The following is a 20,662-nucleotide window of genomic DNA, read 5'->3' on the forward strand; positions in this document are numbered from 1 at the left end:
GGCAGCGCTGTCTTTGTCGGTGCATGCAAGCGTTAGTTAGTGGCGGTTGATGGCAATTTAGTAGCCGCAATCAGGCAAACTAGACAACTGATACATCCTGGTTGTTGTTGTGTTGTTGTGATAAACTTTAAGTAGGAAGCAAATAAAGTTCTGTTTATTTGTGTTTCATTTGAAGTATTGGTCTTGTGAAAGTGTTTCGATAGCGCCAGTATTACTTGGCACTCATCTAACCCAAATTATGTTGCAACAAACGCTGTGGCATAACTGTTTAATCAGCTAACTGTTTGTGTAATTCGCGTGATCCCACGTCTTTCTAAGGGTTTTATTTTATTTATTTTAAAATTTTTTTTTTTTATATTTATATTTTAGGTATTCTTATTTTTTTTTTTAATTCTTTATTTCCTTAATTTTTTTTTCTAATTTTTTCAACCTTTCCTCATCACTAATCGCCAGCAAGCAAGGCTTCATGTACTATAAACTATATTGTGCGCCTATGCGTTTTATTTCAATTTGTTTGCATGAATATTTTAGTGGCAACAAAATTAGAAAAACCGTTTGTAGAGGCAGCAAAAGTTTTCAAATTTATTTCGCTTTTATATTTTGTGCTCTTTTTTTATTTCTCTATCGCTTTATGTGATAGTCAGTAATCGCAGTAATCATTTGCAATACACATACAGGCATACACGCGTTTGTATATGCGGCAACCAGTTGCATTGCCATGGCGTACACTGTGGCAACCCTGCGCCTCCCCTCACAGCTTGCCCGCCCCCTAGACACTTGTAATAATCTATGTATTTATGTGCGCGCCTGCTCGTGTTTTGTGCTATTTTATTTCAGCAAAGTTTCCCGCACACATTTATCACTTTCCCATTCTGTTTTATTTTATTGCATATTATTTTACTTTTATTTATTTTTTCGCCGCTTTATTTGCTCATTTTTTCATGTACTCCACCAAGTTGTGATATCTTTATCGCTTATGCCCAACTTCATTTCGTTTTTTTTCGTGGCTACCGTCTTGGTTTTTACTATCTATCCTGCCTCGCTTGCCTCACCTGCCCTTCTTCGAAACCACTCGCCTCAATTCCCTGAAAAAACTTTCTTCCACCGGCCGTTTAAAGTAAGTTTGTGTATGTGCTCGTGGTGTCATGCATTGCCGACGTGTTCGTCCAGCAATTTTCGCATAAATTATTCAAAACATGTGCTCGCCAGTGTTTACTGCCATGAGTGCGATTGAAAAGTGCGGCCGAAATCTACTAGTGCCTGTGCACCGAAGTATGTGTGGTAGCGTTGGTGTCTGCCGCTTTCCTAGATAAACTTCGTGCGCGCTCAATGTTCATCGTACCTGAACAACAGCCCAAATCGTCGTGAAACTTTTATCACCCCAACACTTGCGCGCCCTTCTATGTGTGAGCTTCAATGATTTCTAGTGATATGCTACGGGCGTTATTTGTATCAGATTGCTCTAGCGTACACCTATATTTATATAATAAGAAGTGTGTATACTTTTCACTAGGCTGTTCTTGGTTGTAAATTCTATGAAGACGTCTACTTTATATCTGCTGAGTTGTTATTGTTATTTTATTTGTTACATTTCTAACAACTTTTTTTGTACTAGGTTGTTATTGTTGTTGCTAAATGCTTTTTGAGCTGAAACTTCCTTTAGCCGCAGTTTGTTTGTTGATTTTAGATTTCTTCTTTTGGGCTTGAGGCGTTTGCTTGAACATACATGAGTTTTCTTTTCCACAGCCAAGCTTTATGTATACATACATGACATCTATATTATACTCGACGAAATTTTAATAACTGACTATTTCTGTTGCCTAGATTTGACTTGTGTTGTATACTAAGAGTTTCTTCGTGCTTCTAGTGGACTTCATAAGACTCATCTCAGTTTTTTGGCACCCATGTCTGAAGTTGGAGCTGCAGATCTTTAGCCTCCCAATATTTAAAAATATGGAGAAAGCTGTTCTTTTCACCACATATCTTCTAAACATCTGTACCTAAAAATATATACCTAAAAATCATTGTCACAAAAGTTGTCAGTGCATCGCTTATATAATAAAATTTATTTTTAATCAGTAGTATATTTGTTATAAATCGACCAAATATAATTTTATATTTCCACAATATATTCGTCAGCGGTATGGAAGATCACTTTGCTCGTCTCCAAAACAATCTGTTTTAGAATACACGAAAAATACATTGGGGTGATTTGGATCAGTTTCGAAGACAGAGGGTTCTCTGTATATAACTATATATACATATGAGTATAATATATTACAAAGCATGAGTTCTGCATTTGTTGGCAATATTGACTATTTTAGATAAGATTTCCAGGAGCAGTTCTGTCAAAAACATATTTCGTCCGAGAATCAATATAATCTTATCAAAATGTTCCATCGAACATATTTGTTATGAAGAATATTGAATGCTTTACAACTTACTCTCAATCCATGTGGCAGCTTCTCAGCATATATTTCCTCACACTGCGCCACTACTATGACCACTCTCAGCAGAGGTTGTGTCTTAACTCCACTAAGCCAGCAACTTCGATACAGTTATTATTCTTCAACAACCACTCTGTATTATTATTATAGTTACTTTTTGCTGTCAATGATTTTTATTGCATAAGAACTACAAAAATATCCATAAAAAAAATGTACGCCTTCCTCGTCTGCTACACATATTTGTGGCCACAAATATATACATATATACATGTGTATTTGTATTTGTATTTGATTGTGTCGCGCGCTTATCTGCCGCTTTATATGCACGCCTTACCTAACTTTGTGGATTTAACACTCACGCACGTTTTGGCAAAGTATCAGCTTTCCGCCGTCAACGCTTATTTCCATCTGCTAGCGAATAAAAGCAGTGAAGAGAGTACTCGAGCTATTGAACTATTCTATTCACCATATTTTGACAAAACGGAAGTGAAGTAGTTTGAAGAGCACTTTTCTCAACTTCACTGGCCTCTGGGGCGAGATGCTAGCTACTAGCTTCGATGTGCATGGTAAATTTGAGAAACTAACGGTACATTTATATATACGTGTGTGTGTTTGTAAGCTCGCTGCAATAGTTGTCAGATAAAGTGCCAAACTTTTGCACATCTTTATTTTGTTGTTGCTCGACCTTTATTATATAGCTGCACTTAAGATTGTTGGGGAGACGGAGAGAGAGCGAATAAATGAGAAAAAAGTTTTTGGCTTCTACTCCATTACAGTTGGGCAATATTGAAATTGAAATGTAAATGATATCGCTTCTTGACTTGTTGCAAATACACACCTACATAAGTAGATATATAGTAATTCTTCCAGACTTTAAATGTTAGGTTTAATGAGCTGCTTCTTGTTGCGTTATTAAGCTCGATATATACATATACGTCGAATTTCGATGCTTGTCACAAAAGTATAGTTTTGCTGTTCAGTGAGCTATTTTCTCTTCTTCTTCTATTGTATTTGTATTTAATCTATTTTTTTAATCTAGTTTTGTTTTATATATTGTTTATATTTTAAATTTTTTTCTACACGTTTTTTATATATTTTTTTATTTAATTTCCATAAATATATGTAATTTTTTTTATTACAAAAAAATATATTAAGAAATAATTTATTAAAATTTAACTTAATTTATTTTTCTTGCTTGATATTATATATTTTGGAAAATTTACTTATTTCAATTTCATTTTTTATATTAATTACGTTTTTTTTAATATTTTTATTTTTTATCTTTTATATAATTAATTTTTTTGCCACGTTTTTGATACATTTTTAAATTTTTCTAATCAATTTAGGAAAAATAATTAGATTCCATTTGGAAAAATTAAATTAAAAATGAAAAAGCGAAATAATCTTGCTATTAATTGAATTAATCTGGTTATTATTTAAATTTTTGTGTACTAATCTTCAATGTTTTGAAATTTTTTTTTATTAAAAAGATTTTATGTTATTTAATTGTTTAAAACATTTTCAAAAATTTGGACATTTTTTATTTCAATTCAAACTAAATGATTTCATTATATTATCTATCTTTTCTTTTGTTTAGTACTTTTAAATCTTTTTATATTGTATATTTGTTGAAATAAATTTTAGTTAAATTTTTTGTTTAATTTTTTTGATTTTAATAAAAACAAGTTTATTATAAATTTTTGTTTAATATTTATTTTATAATTTTTGGTTATTGGTCTATAACTTTTCTTCATATTCTATTCAACCAAGTATTTTTTTTTTGTTTAATTTTTTTTCTTGTGTTTATTTTTTTATTTAATTGTTTATTAGACTTTTTTTTAAATTTTTTTATTTATTTATTTTTTAATTTTTTTTTCAAATTTTTTTATTATTTTAATTTATTTATTTTTTATTATTTTTTTATTATATTTATATGTATCTTAGCTCGTTGCATAGTATTTTAATCATTACAACCTTTTTTAAGAAATTTTCATTTTTAAAAAATTTATATTGTATTCTTCTTTGTTGTTATCTCCCGCTTTGTTCGTTAATTTATTAAAATAAGTTTTTCATTTTATTTTTTAAAATTTTTAGCTAAAAATTTTATGAAAACTATTTAAAATTAGTTACATTAAATTTGTATTACAAAACCAAAATTACTTTATTTGAAAATAATATTAAGTTTAGCCACCGTTCTTTAAATATATTTTACTTCACTTTTTGAAATTAGTTAAAAATAATTTCATTGGAATTTTCGCTGGTTTGCTCTGCTTGCCATCATTATTAAATTTGATACACGAATTTACTGTTTTTTGTTTAATTCCGGTCCAGAGTCGAAACTAAAATCGATTGCAGTCCGAATGGCACTTAAGTGTTAATCCCAATTTCCTATTCACATCTTCGACTTGTCGGAAAGTTTAATGCTCCGAACATGCAATGGTTTCCTTTATTTTCATCCTTCCTCGAATTACTTTCAACCGGAATGTGTTGTGTGTGTTACACATCTGTATATGTTTATTGTTTTCTTTTATATTTTCATCTGCACTGCAGGTTTGTATCAATTCCGTTTAGAAAGCTTTAAGCTCCTTTTTTGCAGTCATTCAAAATTCACATTGCCAAATCTCAAATGTCTACTAATGCTCTCGGCAGCGGCCGACACATTTGCTTACCTTTGCTACCTGACAGAGGAGGCAAGGTTAACACTAAAACACACACATATATATATAATTGTTGTTAGTGTAGCAACTCTGCCATTACCTTTTTGTTTCTCATATAACCACATGTGACTGTGTGGGTGGGTTACATTTTTTGTGCCGTTATTATTATGCAGGTTCATATGAACCCCCCACCTTTAACCTCAGCAATTGAAATTTTTTATGCAAATCACCCGCATCTGCTCGGCACTTGCACTGTGGTGGGTGTGGAGTGCCACCTCCTCAGCTGCTTTGTTGTCTGCCGTTAGTCATTGCTACTTGTAGTATGTACGTTGCGTGTATTTTTCGTGTTTGTTTCGTTGATATTTTGGCATTAGAATATCAAGTTCAAATTGCTACGTCTGTTACCTGTCTGTCTGTCCGTTCATGTTTTTTGCCGAGCAGTCAGCTCTATAGCGCCTCTACCGCTGCGAATCTCTGACCCTGCCGCTGTATTGTTTGTTGCCCAGTCGTGCGGGCAAATCTACATTTATATATATGTATTTTTTTGATACTGTATCTTTGTGCTGTCGCCTTTGCGTTCGTGTAGCCTGCTCTCTGCTCTGCCACACCGCCGCACTCCGCCTGATTGGGTGCAACCCTTTCGCTTTGCCAAATATCCTCTTTCCTCTAGTTCGTATATATATTCAAAATTCGTTGGCTTTCATGTGTTTGTGTGGCATTCGCTACATTTACTTTGTATATTTTGTTGCATACGCATGGGCGCTCACCTTTTCGTTTCAGCTGACGCCTGTTGGCTTTGGCCGTCACAGCAATTGTCTGTTGCGTGTGTGTGAGTGCTGCTTTGCTCGGTCGTAATTGTCTGTTTGTCTATGATATTTCAACTAAGTGTGTATTCATCTGTTTAGCTTCCACTTTGCTGTATTTTCACTTATTCATGCAGTTGTTCATAGATACATACACACTTACACAGCAGCCGTTACCGCTGTTATTTGTTAGTCTAAAAGTAAATACGCGGCCACAATAAACTCAGTCGCCTGTCTCAGTCTGCGCAGCGAAAGGACCTTCGTTATTCACCAGTTGTTTTATTTTGCGCTCAACTATTAAATACATAAGGGTGGTTGCTAAAAAATTTTGTAAATTAGAATTTAAAGTCTCTTACCAACAAAAAAATTAAAAAAAGTTCCAGATACTGTATAGAAAGTTCCAGATATTGTATAGAAATAAAAAGCAAGTTTTGAGACGATATAGACCTAAAATGTTAAAATTCATGACTCATTTGAAATACTCTTTATCGTTCTGAACGATCAACATAAAGTTCTTGTATCGAAAACTGTTTTATTTCACAAGATATCTTCACGAAATTTGGCATTAACTATCACCGAAGGCAACGGTATAAGCTCGGCACAATTTGTTCAGATCGGACGACTATAGCATAAAGCTGCCATACAAATTGTACGTTCAAAATCAAGTTCTTGTATTGTAATGTTTTTTATTTGTGAAGGGTATTGTAGCTAAATCTAAAAATTTTATGCTAGAAAATATTATCTTCACTTTGAGTTCCAGCCTAAAGCTTCTCTGTCAGCTTTTTATGTATCTCGCTTAAGCGCGTGCCCTCGTAACCATTTCGCCGACGCCACAATGTCATTGCATGATTTTCTGCAATTTTTTCACTTTCCTTATTATATGTGCATACTTTTTAGAATGTGCGCTTGAATGCTTTTAAATATTTGATGTAATTTTTGCGATTTATTTGCAACATTAAAATGCGAATATGAAAGGACTTCACTTCACTTCGCTACACTTTGCTTTGCACTTCTCTTCGGTTCGCTTGAGTTAACTGCGTTCACTTAAATATTTGTTGTTGTTGCTGTTGTGTAGAATTTAATATTTAAGCCAATACTTGAATTCGGCTATACAGTAGCTATTTTTGCCTAACACTGCAGCTCCTTCAACCGGCAGTCCGGAATTCGAGCGTCGGCCTTGCCAACTTGCCTAAATGAATTATCAGCATAATCTAAAACCGACAAATTAGTAAACTGGCCTGGCTGCGTGCACATACATGCACACATATGCACAAACATGCGTGTTTGTATATGTGTGTGTGCGCATATGTGTCTGGTTTGCCGCTACCGCCGCGCCGCCCGAACTCAATGGTCGACAATTCATTTTATCAATTTCAATTTGTAATTCGCACGCAATTTTTGGAAATGTTTTTCTCTATCTACCTAACACAACAGACTCAAATGAAGTGTTGTTATTGTTGTTTTGCTCTATTAGCCAGTGTGGTTGGCTGGTTGATAATTCAATTGGCAGCATGTTGACAGCAATTTATTAAGTTTTTAACGAGCCATCAACACCAGCAGCAGCAGCAGCAGCAGCACCACCACCAATTGCAACAGTGAAATGTGCAGCATGCGCACAACAGCAACAGCAACAATAACGTTGCATATAAGATAACTTGCAACTGCATATGATTTGATATCGAAATTTTCGGTTTCTATTTGCTGCCACATTGCATGCCACTCACGTACGTGCCGCTTGGGTGTGTATATGTGAATGCATTTTATATTTCTGTGTGCGTCTATGCTCATCCCCAGCTGGCTGTGTATGCCTTCCGGTGGCACTCGGTCAACATCTGTAGCAGAGAATTCACAAAAGTTCCTCATTTGTTCGACTAGAGTAGTTCATAGAATTTTTAGATTATTAGACAAAAATTCAAATTGGACACCAATAGGAAGCGGGCTCCAGCTCGTTTCATTTCATGTGCACACAAACAAACATACAAGCAAATATAAGTGTGTGTGTGTGTGTGTATAAGTTGTGTCCTTTGTGCACGAAATGCCATGAATTATTGCTGCCGTAAGCTGATATCTCTTCCTCTAGTTGTGTGGCTGTGTGTACTAGCTTGTCGTTTTAAATTGGCTATTAGTTACATTTAAACATTCACATCAATTTCCAACACATTTTGATCGATTTAATTTACTTAGTTTAATGTGCATATCGTTGACATTTATTTAGCACAAAATCGCTTGCAACACTTTAATACAGTTATTTGCAGAGCACGTACGCTTAATGGCTTTAATTGTGTCCTGTATGTTGTGTTCTTAGCTCTTAGGATAATTAAAAATTTATTAGTTTTGAAAATTTGCAATTTGATTATTTCTTACTGCTGAGACTGCGATTTTTATTACATTTGAAGTAGACGAAAATTTAAGGTTGGCAACAACGAAAAAAAAAATTAATTTTTATAAAAAATTTTAAATAAATATTTGAATTTTTTATACATATGCACTTAAGGGGCGCCTAGTTTGACAATTTCAAACCGTCGATTTTTGGGAATTTAAACAAATTATATCGATTATTTTGAAATTTCCAAGAGGGTATATTTATACATATTTCAAAAATATACAATGAGCTGTTTGAAAAAAAAAATATATGTTTTTTGATTTATATGCCTAAACTCGAAGATAAGTTCTGTACGAGGTATTATATAAATGATCGAAATATGAAAAATTTCACATTAGGCATAACAAAATTTAAAAGTGATTTTTTATTCGCATAAATTTAATGCTCAGAAACCCTTTACGTATTTTAGAAAAAATATTTATTTATTTAACTTTGACATTTTCAATAGTTAATATAACCTTGTGTGAAACAGATACCACTCATCTGGTCACTTAAGTGGTTAGACAAGTCTAGTGTAATCCAATAAACTCCTAGCTATGACAATTTATTTCGAGCGTAAGAAAAAAGGATTTGAATTTCTCTCTTTCAGGCTCTATTAAGGTGAATTTCTAATAATCGATTTTTGCTTCGCACATATGTCGTATATAACAATATTTGAGAATATTCTTCAAAAATTTGAAAATTAAATTTGATCTGGCAAATAGTTTCAGAGATATGAGTGCATTTCTAGGAATTTTTGAAATTTGTGTAATTGGCTTCTAAAAATTTAAACGCGTTTTCCTCAGCGAGTCGGTGAGAAGCAAAAACTTGAAATTTTCACCTTCTTAGACATATTTCTAGGTAAGGATCGAAGGAATAAAATTTTTCATATATTTTCGATTTTTTATGTTACTAACCCTGAAGTGTAAATTTTTTCACAAAAAGTTACTCTTTTTTAGAAAGTCGCTATTTTTCTAAAACCAAAATTTTGATTAGTATATCGCTCATTTCCTGTATTCATATATAGTAATGAATTATATTTTGATTTCTTAAATCCAGATAAATTTAAGCAGAAAAATCCTCGTCAACGCTAACATCTTTTTTTCTTCATTTTTCAAAATGAATTGCCGACAATTAAGGTGCATTAAATTTTGAAAATATACTATTGTATATTTACTTATTAAATAAAATACATCTTAAAAAAAAAAAATTAATTAAAAATTTGTTTATTTAAAAAAAAAAAAATTATTAAAAATTTGTTTTTTTTTTTTTGTAAAAAAAATTATAAAAAATTTGTTTTTTTTTTTTTGGTGACCTGCAAGTGGATATAACACTTAAAGAGGTTGAACAAACTAAAGAGTGATTTTTCTTCATTTAAGTATTTAGAGCGCAAAGAGTCCTCAAAAAGGGAAAGGGCTTTATTAAAAAGTATTATATATTGACTTTTTGATACAAAGTGGAGTCTACTAGACCAATTTTCGGAATCAGTTTTCTCAATAAGCAATTTTTCTTATAGAAAATTAGTATTTTCAAGAGCCCAAAAATAATTTTGACATTGTGGCCACTTGGTTTTACATCTCTCTTTCTGATAAATCGAAAGTATATATAGAAGAGTATTAAAAGTTTAATATCAAGTTTTGAAAAACTTGCTTAAGTAAAATATTTATTTAAAAATATTTCAATATTTTGGAAAGCTTTCGAAGCAAAAAATGACCACAAAGCGCACGCTATCTCCATAATCAACTTTTCATTTTTGTAATTTTCATACAAATAGCGCTTTTTAGTTGTATTACGCCGCTGCAGCCTATATATTTCTCGTACTAAAAGACAACAATAACTGCAACAATGTAAAAAAGTGCTGTTGACTTTATCAACGTCACTCATCGCTCGCCAATGCGCTGCCAGCTATCAAACACACAGCAAAGCAAAAACAATTGAGCGAAAAATCGAAAAGGAATCGTGGAGTGAAATGCAACAGTGCGCCACAGATAATGTATGTGCAAAGTAATGGAAACGTTGACTCATATCCGCAAAGGAAAAAGTATATATTTTTATCCAAACAACTGCCTACGATACAGGCAAACAGATTTTTACACATATCATGTGTGCTGTAGCGCTTTGTAGGCACAGACGCAAGCGACGACTTGTTGTTTGTCTACTTGCTTGCTGGATTGTTGTTGTTGTTGTTGTTTTGTTACGTTGACGAAAAGCCTTTAATCGACAGCAACATATTCGATTTTAATATTCATACGCTGTCATAAATTCATACAAATGCGGCCGCTTATGTGGTGGTGGTGGTGAGTGTCAGTCAACATGCAGGCACCCACGCACACACACACATATATATATATATATAAATATATATAGATATATGTATGTGCAACACTGCGGCGAGAATGGTGCTCGACTGTGCACTTCAAAGCGCAAATGTGGGAGAAAAATGCAGGTTCGACTCGGCGTGCTGGCGGAAATGTTGCTGTGCGTGTGTGTGTGTGTGTTTATGGATGTGTGGTTGTGTAACTAACCAACAACTCACTTGTGAAGCCAACGAACTGCACTAACAATCGCCCACACACGTTCGTCTCTACTGCCTGCTACACTATGTGCTTTTGTTGCTGTTGTAGTTAACTTTAATTTTCTTTTTTCGTATTCGGGTTGCTGTTGTTGCCTTTGCGCCGTGCAGCTGCGATAAATTGCTTGCGAATGAGTTTGCTCATTCGTGTGACTGCAAGCATAAACACACAAACACACACACAGCAATATTGCAACATGGCGTGCAAGCGGTGGCGCTGGCGCGGGTGCTGCACGGTGCCGCTTCTCAATTTCGCTGCATTTCGTGCACATGTTGCGACACTCTGGGGCATTGCGCAACTTTGTTTTCATCCGTTCATCCGCTGGCTAGTTGCGCGCCGGTTGCGCTGTGGTCACTTCACAAATTTAAAGCATACTTTTAGGCCACTTTAAACATGTGTCTGCATTTTGTTTTTTATTCTTTTCCGCTTTCCGCTCGCCGCACCCACATTCGCAACATTCTTTTATTGCTTGTTTTTGTTTTGTGCAGTGAGTCAACCTTGGCTGCTCGGCCGTGAGTGAAAGAGGAAGCAAATTGTTTTTATTTTACAGTTGCTGAGTGGAATTTTCCGCTCTAGCAGTGTTTTCAACTTTTCAGCTTATTTGTGCTGGTTTTCTTTGTTGCTGTATGATTTTTTCATATTTTCCTAATCTACCGTTGACTTTTGTATGCACTGTTTTTTGCTTCTGTTGCTTGACTCACCTGCGCAGTGTAGCGACTCTACTCTAATCAAGTACTTTCGTGGTTTTTGTGTGCGGACAGCAACAAAAACTTAATGTGTACTTTTTCAAGGAAGCGCAAACCACTTTCTCAACTTTTCCACATGCCAAACAAACCTTTTTCTAAACTCTATCTCGCTGCTCGTGTTTTTGCCACACCCGCAAGCTTTCGGTACGTAGCATACTATCAGGCGCGCTAACATATTGCCTGCAAGCGAACAAGCAGTGCTTAACAACGCGCTGTGGCAGCAAGTTAAAAAAGAAAATTAACAAGCATAAATGCAAAAGTAGAAGTAAATGTAACGGTAAAACTCAGATGTACTCGGTTGTACTCATTAGGCGAAAAATATGTCCGAGTTGCGAACATGAAACTTGCTTGTCAAGTTTGCGCAGCACAAGCGTCTACAAAAAAGCAACAAGTACGCAGCCGAAGTGGAAAACGAGAGTAATATATTTTTTAAGTTAGATAATGATAAGACCAAAGATATGAAGAGTTTATATATATTTTTTAATATTATATATATTAAGACAATGTTTAAAGTTATAATGAAAATTGTAATTATAAATGCAAATTTAATTAGAAAGTCTCGCTTAGTATTTTGCTGTCTTAAAAGCAAAGTTGCGCAGCGTCGCACACTTTCTAACTACGCCTAGTTTTTAACAACCCAAATATGTGTCGTATTTTAGGCGCAGCTAGTCGCACCCCTGCAACAAGCGGCCGTCAGCTGCATAGCTCACTTTCACAGTTATTTCCAAGTTTATTGCACTACAGTGGCCAAGTTTTTGCCATTTACCGTTATACTTAGTTGAGTGCGCGAAATTAGTTGCAGTTTTTAGCTAGTCATAGCTAAAGAGCACTTAGGGCTGTATGCCTAAAAGTAGGCAACTACTTTCATATTTGTCTAAGTCGTGCATATATCACATACATATACACATAGTATATGTATATGTTTGTGTGTCTGTTTTCATATGAATTTTTGTTTTTTCTGTATACGTGTGCATTTGTGCTTTGTGTGCCAACTGGCTGACGTAAGTGATGTAAGCATTTGGCTGCATAGTAGGCGCGTCTTCATGAAGAATAACCCAGTTTGCGTTTTCAAGTTGCTACAGGCAGTGGGCCGGGCAATTTGGGTCGCATGCAATTAAACAAATATTAAAGTGTAGACACTGCTGTAGCTCTCTTCATACACACGTGTGCGTATATGTATGCGAAAACGTCCAATGAAAATATATTTCGCTGCTAAGTCGCAAAGACATTTGCTTTTTTCTACTCCGCCATACGTGTTCGAGGCTTGGATTTGCTGCGCCGCCATGACCAACATAAAATGTACATTTAATATGCTTAAAAGTGTCTTAAATATTTGATTAGTGGAATGTTTGTGCTTTGTAGGATTATTCTAGCACTTAGCCTGCCGTTAGTCGTATATACTAAATAGCTCGGCATGTAGTACCATGGCGCAAGGTAGTGTACTAGCCTAGTCCAATTTGCTCAGAGGTGGCATATGTGGCATAGAAGCTTTCACAGCAAATATTAGTACTTTTCTCTCCTATTTTTCAGCACAAAACTTTTTAATCATGTTCAACTGTTTAATCTGACTTATTTTTAATTGGCTTAACAAATTTCTCAACAAAATTTTAAACACCAACTGGACGAGCACAGCTCATTAGACGTCAACCAGTTGAATTATTTCCGCTGCTGCTCTTTCGTGTATTTTCGTTTTTGCTTGCCGTCCTCTGACCATCCTTTTTTTTTTTTGTTTGTGGTTTTTATCTGCCATTTTATTAACACTCAAATTACACGTTTTCTTGCATTCTTTATAGTTGTTGTTTTTTTTGGTGATGCCACCTTTGATCGGACGAGCGACTATCCAGTCATTGCTTTTTGTCACATAAAGTCAACCAACCAGTCAAGCAGCAAACCACCTAACTTGCATGCCACAGCGCTGGCTGTGAGGCGCTGCACGAATTTCTGCTCATTTGCCTCCTCCACTGCTGAGTTGCGCTACTAGTGTAGCATACTTTGAGGCGTGGGCGCGAGTCTAGGCAATATGTATCAGCCGAAGCTGCGCTGTGGCAACGGTGATTCCATTCCACTTACCACATCACATACATATATACATGAAAAATTTATGCGCACATAGATAGATAGCTGAACGTCCTGAAAGTCGAACGAGCACATTGAGGAGAAAATGACGTGAAAAAGTACTTCACACAAAATTACCCTTTTCAATTTGCGGCTTTTGTTGTTTGTTTATTCGATACTGGCAATGAGTAAACTGGTGGTGTCTAGGGAGTTCTTTGTGTGTGTTTGTCTGAGTATGCAATTGGCTACGCGTATGTCCGTGTTTGCTTATTGACTTGATTTCCATTGTGTGTTTATTTAGTGGCGAAAGCGCGCGCGTCTGAATGCTAATACAGAGCCATAAGCATGAAGGCAAACAAAGTGTGTTATTTACGTGTGTGTGTGGTTGGACAGGTATGCGTCTAAACGTGTTTTTGGTTTCGCCAAATCGAAATGTATCGAAGTTTTGACTTTTGTGCCATATTTTCATCTAATTTTTTGCTTTACTTGTTTGTATGTGTGCAAAAGCTATTTCATGGTGGATTAAATCACGCGGTCTTGGTTTGATTTTTACTAAAAGAAATTTGATTTTTTTTTCAATTTTTACTGATTCTGCTAAAACTATATCTTCTTTGGAGCCGAGGTCGTATAAAAGTATCGTGATTTTCTACAAAACTCATGAGGATTTCTAAAATTAAGAGGTATTCAAATACCTTGTATCAAACTTGAAGCAAGTTTATATATTCCCTCAAAACTTGTTAAAGCTAAGTTACATTTCATTTTAGATACGAAGTTTATAAAGTTAAAACTGTTGTAGTAAGATAACATAAAAATATTTCATAAACTTACAAATTTTTATAATATTTTTAGCATAAAAGAATTATTTGTTTTTAAAAAAACGTTCACCAAATGTGGAGTAGAAATAACAATTAGAATTTGTAAACATAAAATTAAAAAAAAAAAAAAACGCACGAAATTTTTTTTTTCAAAACTTGCTCTAAGCCATTAGTTACAAAGGAGTTGTAATTACTACTAAACATCGTCATTACCGCTTTTTACTGCAAGTTTCAAAAGAAAACTGAGGCATATGCCCAGGAGCCAGTTTTACGGCCACATTTCTCGCTGTGCCGCGTCATACGACAATACAACTGTAATGGCCAATACTTTCGTTTCCGCTGCTATTTCGTCTAAATGTTCTCCTCAGCCACTCGCTACCCCCCGCAGCACTTTACAACGGCACTTTTTTGCCACGCAGCACCAAACTGTAATTTCCTTCATTCTATTTGTTTTAGCAAAGTACGTTTTCCGCTGCTCCCAGCGCACTGTTTACTTATGCCTTTTACACTCCATCCCTTCTGCTCCTCTCATTGCCAACCAGCAGCTTGCTAACGTGCACGCCGCGCACTCCGCTAAGCTGAAAAACGTACAAACTTACTCCGGCACTTTTAATCTCCTATTCACTTACTCTCTTAATATTAGCTCAAAGCAAAAACATCTGCGTAATTTATTTACTCACTTACATATAAATATCAAATATTTACGTTTAAACACACCTAACTGTATACATACATATAATATATATATTACGTTGTAAGCACATATATATACATATATTTTTATTCTCACCAAATACTTATTGCGCTCTCTTGTTGTCTCTGTTTCTTTCCATTTCCGTGCTCGTGCCACTGCTACTTTGTTAAAAAACAAAAAAAAAAACACCAACAACAACTACAACCACAATCACAATTAAAACAGCGAGGAAGCGACGAACTTTTAAGTCAAGCAGCAGTTATGGCGCCCGCTTCTGACAATAATAATCAGGATTTAGCCACAAAGAAAGCCAAATTGGAGCCAAGCACCGTTCTTGGTGGAGTTGGTAAGTTTTGTTAAGTTACATTATTACCGTTTATGCTATGCGCTAATTCGAATGCTACTATTATTATTTAAGCACTGCTTTTAACAACTATTACTTACTCACCTGCATAATAATACGCCGGTAATGATTGGCTTAAATTGCCGCCGCTCACTTGCTGCCCCCCTCTAACCATGCGTATTAACTCTATAATATTTCGAGGGTTTCTTTAACTACTCGACGTGGGTTTCGTGTTGCTTTGTATTAACTTGCTGGCAGCTAAGACTTTGTACAACTTTTTTGTTGCCTTTTTACTATTGCACGTGCGAACAATTAACCTTGCCACACTTGCCGCAGCTACTCTAATTTGAAGTGCAAAGTGCACTTGTGCGCTTTTTACCGTTTGGTAAATTTGGCGAATATAGCGAAATAAATTTACCGGAATGAGAGGGGAAAAATTATAAATGATTTGAAATTTAGAAAATAATTACTTTAGCAAATTTTTTTACGATTACCGCTTATGGTGAGGTCATTGCTCGATTACAATACAGCAATTTTGTCTTTTTATTATTGTGCTTACTGATAACTTTTTTATTTGCGGATTTCCTGTGTAGAAAGCTTTTTTATTGTTTTAATTTAATGTAGTGCATGTAAAAAAAAAACCATATATCTGGAAAATCTAAATTTTTGTATCAAAAAAATTTGTTAGTAATTATAACAATAATGTTTACTTAAGATTAAATGGATTTTTGAAATTTTCCCATGGCGGAATAGCTGCCATATCATTAACAGGTAGCATATTTCGATGTGCAATGATATACAACTAAATTTTATTAAAAATTATGAAATTATGCCCAGCGTTGCCAATAATGCATAAAAATTATTAATGAATTAACATTTGAATAGTTTTTTTTTCTAATTAAAAAATCTTAATTAAAAATAACTTTAAAATTTTTAACCCACATTTTTCGGATTGAAATATAAAAAAAAATTTAATCTCAAGGACCTGTTTAAAAATTAAAAATAAATTTAATTTGGATTGAAGAATAAAAAAAATTTCAACCATGGAATTGGAAATTTCAAAATAGCAATTCTTTTGGAATTTATATTTTCTATTATCTCGCACAGAACTATCATCTTCTCTAGAGCACTGGTCGGCAAACTTACACACATTCGAACGATTTATATTTTATTTTATCAATTTTTAATTCTGGTGTTGAAATTAAAAATTAAATTTTAACTATTAAATTAAAATATATAATTTTCACTATTCAATTTGTAATCCTAATTTTAATTAAAACTAAATACGTTTATATTAATATGATAGAGAGTCATCCACACTGGATTAGAAATTTAGTTGAGCGGCGCTCCACAGCAATTGAACCTCCAAAGCTACAAAAGAAAATAAATATTGACTTTGCCATATAATAGAAATAAAATGCCGAATTGTAACACTCTTTTGTCACCATTCATCGACTCAACGGTCATTAACTAGCGCCATACAATTTTATAGCGCGACCTTTAGACTCGCCTGATCAACATTTGCCATTAGAAAATGGTGATATACACACAAATCACTACCGCAACACACATCGACCGCAATTTCTGGCACAACACATACGCACACTTAAAAACAGATAACTAAAACAAACGCACGCCTGCGCTCCTACCACCCGCCAGCCACTGCCTCGACCCGTGTGTAATAAGAATGTATTTGTGCCACTAATAAACGAGCTAATTACACCCGAAATTCAACCAGCGCATTTTCTATGGCCGCATTGTTTGCTCTCGGCTGCTTTGGCTGTTGTGCTGATCCATTGATGCTCGGTTTTGGCCTATAAAAGCTGCCAGAACGCAAACGCAATTCGCTTACAACGCATTAATTAACCTCAACAAACAAACAGCAGATAATCACCGGCTCAAGCGTATGTACGCTTGCATGTGTCGCAGTTGTGGCACTCAGATATGCGGCGAACGGCTGTACGTGTTGCCGGGTGTAACAAATCATAAAATTACTCATACGCCACGTCACACGTACGCAGCTATTCATTTTGTAGCCGAATTCACAGCGCGCGCCCCCTTTACTTTGTTCGCAATGTTTTTCGGTTACTCGATTTGATTGTTGCTGCTGTCATTATATCGCTCGTCGCTCATTGCGTTTTGTGGCTTGGTTTGTACTCACCGCTGTTGCCACAATGTGCGGCGTTTAGTTGCTTACTCTAAAATTAAAATAATAATAATAAACATGAACATAGCCGCAAAAATTTATTCACACCACAGCTTACATGCAACAACAAAAACAGTGAATGGCATAGCAAACAAAATTTGATAACAACAATTTATATGATATCATCTGTTAAGGCTGCTTGCCACTGTGTATAATATGATATATACATGCACATATATAATATATAGTGCACATGATAATGATAATGTAGTTATGTATTTAATTGAATTTAAAACTAGTTTTGAATACGATCAAATTATGAGTATGGTTGGCGAAAATGGCCGGTTGTTCGTCTCTTAAAAGGTTAGAAAGAAAATTTTAAATATTTAGATACTTGTACTTTTGCATATGGATATAGCATATATAGCTGTTAAACGAGAGAAGTTACTGCCTTAGTTATTTCGAAGCCATAAAATAATTCGCTAGTGCACTGTGCCGAAAATTAAATTAAATTATCCGCAAGGTGGCGCTGTAGTCCAGTATTTACAAATAACTGTATTTGTAGTCCGATTGTCTTCATTTTAATACCCTGAACTCAATGTACACAAAGTTTGACACAAAGTTCGAAACACTCAAAAAGAAACGTGTCAATATATTATATATATTTAAATGATCAGTATGGTAAACTGAATCGATTTAGTCAAGTGCGTCTGCTCATCTGTTTGTATATGTGCGAACTAGTCCCACAGTTTTTGAGATATCGATCTAAAATTTTGTACACTTTTCTCGCCAAGAAGTTACTTATTGGTCAGAACTTCTGATATCAGATTACTATAGTTAATAGCTGTCATACAAACTGACCGACGGAGCAAAATCAAGTTAAAGATCTTCTGGTACCCTTTTCTGATAAATACAATGCAAAGGTACTATAGTTCGAGTCATTTAAAGTGAAGGTAAGAATCAGTAATCCATAAATCGTTGGACGCCACTTAAGCACTTACAAACAAGCACTGAGTAGACCACTGTAAATCAAAGAGCTTTCAACTATGAACACAGCAACAACAACTAATAAATACTCACTACCGTTGCGCTGAAGCTGTTAACAGCCTTAATAGAACTGCTTGCCACCAATAAAACGCATCGATGATAGCCGCTTGCTTGCAATGTCACTGACCAACAGCAACAACAACTGCAGTAGAGCAAGCGAAGCGGCCGTCAACACTACACCAAAGCCGGTGCATAATCGTATAAAAGTGGGGTGTGAACTTTACAGCATTGAGCTCGCGGATGTTGATCGGCCGCCTGCTGGAGTTTTGCGCTGAAAAGTGAAATCGCTTTAAAGCACACTACAGCATTTTAACTGTAATTATTTTACGCGCGCTGATAACTGAATTGGCAGCTAACGTGTTTCCACAGCCGGCAGCCTGTCAGGCGTCCAGCCAGCTTTCCGGTTCGTCATAAGCCTGCTTGTTGTTGTTTGTGCGCGTGTTGACCTGTGTTTATTGGCCTTGTTTACAAGCGCTTGTTATTGCTGCTGGGGGCAGGTGATAGGTTATGCGCCCACCTACACTTAAACGCACATGCACTCATGCATACATATATATGTATTTGTGCATGTATGCATGAATGTGTGTTTGTGCGCATACTTCGCCGATGCGCAATGGCAATGTCCTGTACAGTGTTGCGACAACGAGCATTTTATTTATACATTTGTGCATTAACTCTGATAGTGGGCGGCGTGTGGCATGTAGCATGTGGCACTCAGCAGCTTTGCATATGTCTGCATGTCGCTGGTAGTTGACCATTATGTGGCCACGCTGTGCAGAATATTGAATATTTAGTACTGTTTTTATTATTTGTTTGTTTATTGTTGCATATTATTGTGAAATAAGCTTATTGAGCGGAGTTTAATGAATGAAAATATATTTCTTGGGGGTGTAATTAACGGCAATTAATAAAGCGCACTGCGGTGCTCGCCGTCATTACGACATTCGCGCATGCAAACAACATGTGTTGTAGTGTAGAATTTAATATCCGTTGGAAAAAAAGTTCTGCGAATAATAATTAATTATAACTACGTTAATAAAAGATATAGTTGGCGCAATAAATAGCAGTCGTAATATTCGTCGGCGGTAATTGTGCCTGCATGGAGCTTATAGCGCTGAGTTGTCTTTAGTCGAAGGCAATTGGTGTTGGCCTTCACTGGTTTTCACTTTTGTTTATTGTTAAATGAAAAGTGTAATGCTGAGAATGAAATAAAATTCGTGTGTATTTTGGTATCGAATTAGATTCTCATTTTTATTACGCACAATTGACTTGCAGTTATACGCATCATTTAATTTGTTTACTTAAAATTTTAGCGTATATAAAAAACTTTGATTTTATAAGTTCTATTTTGTATTCATTAAGTATACTTTTATTTAAGAATATATTTATAACCAAGCAGTTGGTTCCTTGTGGATATCACTTGAGAATGTTGCAGATATGACTTAGTATGAATTAGTTTCGATACGATCATGTTCGTTTCCAGGCTTCCCTTAAGGGGTATTGTAGTCTAGAATTTTTAAAAAATCCAAAAATTTCGTTTTTTCATATTTCGCTAGTTTAGATATTTCAAAATATCTCACGAAAATTATTTTTGAAAATTCAAATTATTTTTTGAAATTCAAATTATTTTTGAAAATTCAAATTATTTTTGAAAATTCAAATTATTTTTGAAAATTCAAATTATTTTTGGAAATTCAAATTATTTTCAAAATTATAGCGGCGGACAACCTGGCCGGCATAGTTTTAACTGAAAACATGAAACGCGTTTTTTTTTTCGAAACTACATATACGATTTAACGATTTACGTACGATGCTGTCGTCACTATATCTCAAATTATAATTACTCGATTTACTTGGAATTTAAAAAATTTTTTTATTTAATAACTCTGTATCGTACGAACCAACAAAAAATTAAGTTTTAAAATTTCTTATTTAGAAAAAAAAGACTCGACAAAGTAAAGAAAAGTCCTGGAT

The 20,662-nt window shown here is 34.8% G+C and overlaps 1 protein-coding gene across 11 annotated transcripts in view; it reads left to right on the plus strand.

The window, feature by feature from the left end:
• Nucleotides 1–20,662, plus strand: part of heph (polypyrimidine tract-binding protein 1 heph) — a 366,239-nt gene that overhangs the window by 264,499 nt on the left and 81,078 nt on the right. For all 11 annotated transcript variants that reach the window (XM_036370223.2, XM_036370225.2, XM_070105823.1 and 8 more), the window contains one exon: nt 15,378–15,498. In XM_036370223.2, the coding sequence (XP_036226116.1) occupies nt 15,378–15,498 (121 nt within the window). The remainder of the gene's footprint in view (nt 1–15,377; nt 15,499–20,662) is intronic.

The sequence above is a fragment of the Bactrocera oleae genome, chromosome 2, assembly GCF_042242935.1.
Source record: "Bactrocera oleae isolate idBacOlea1 chromosome 2, idBacOlea1, whole genome shotgun sequence".
Lineage (NCBI taxonomy): Eukaryota > Metazoa > Arthropoda > Insecta > Diptera > Tephritidae > Bactrocera > Bactrocera oleae.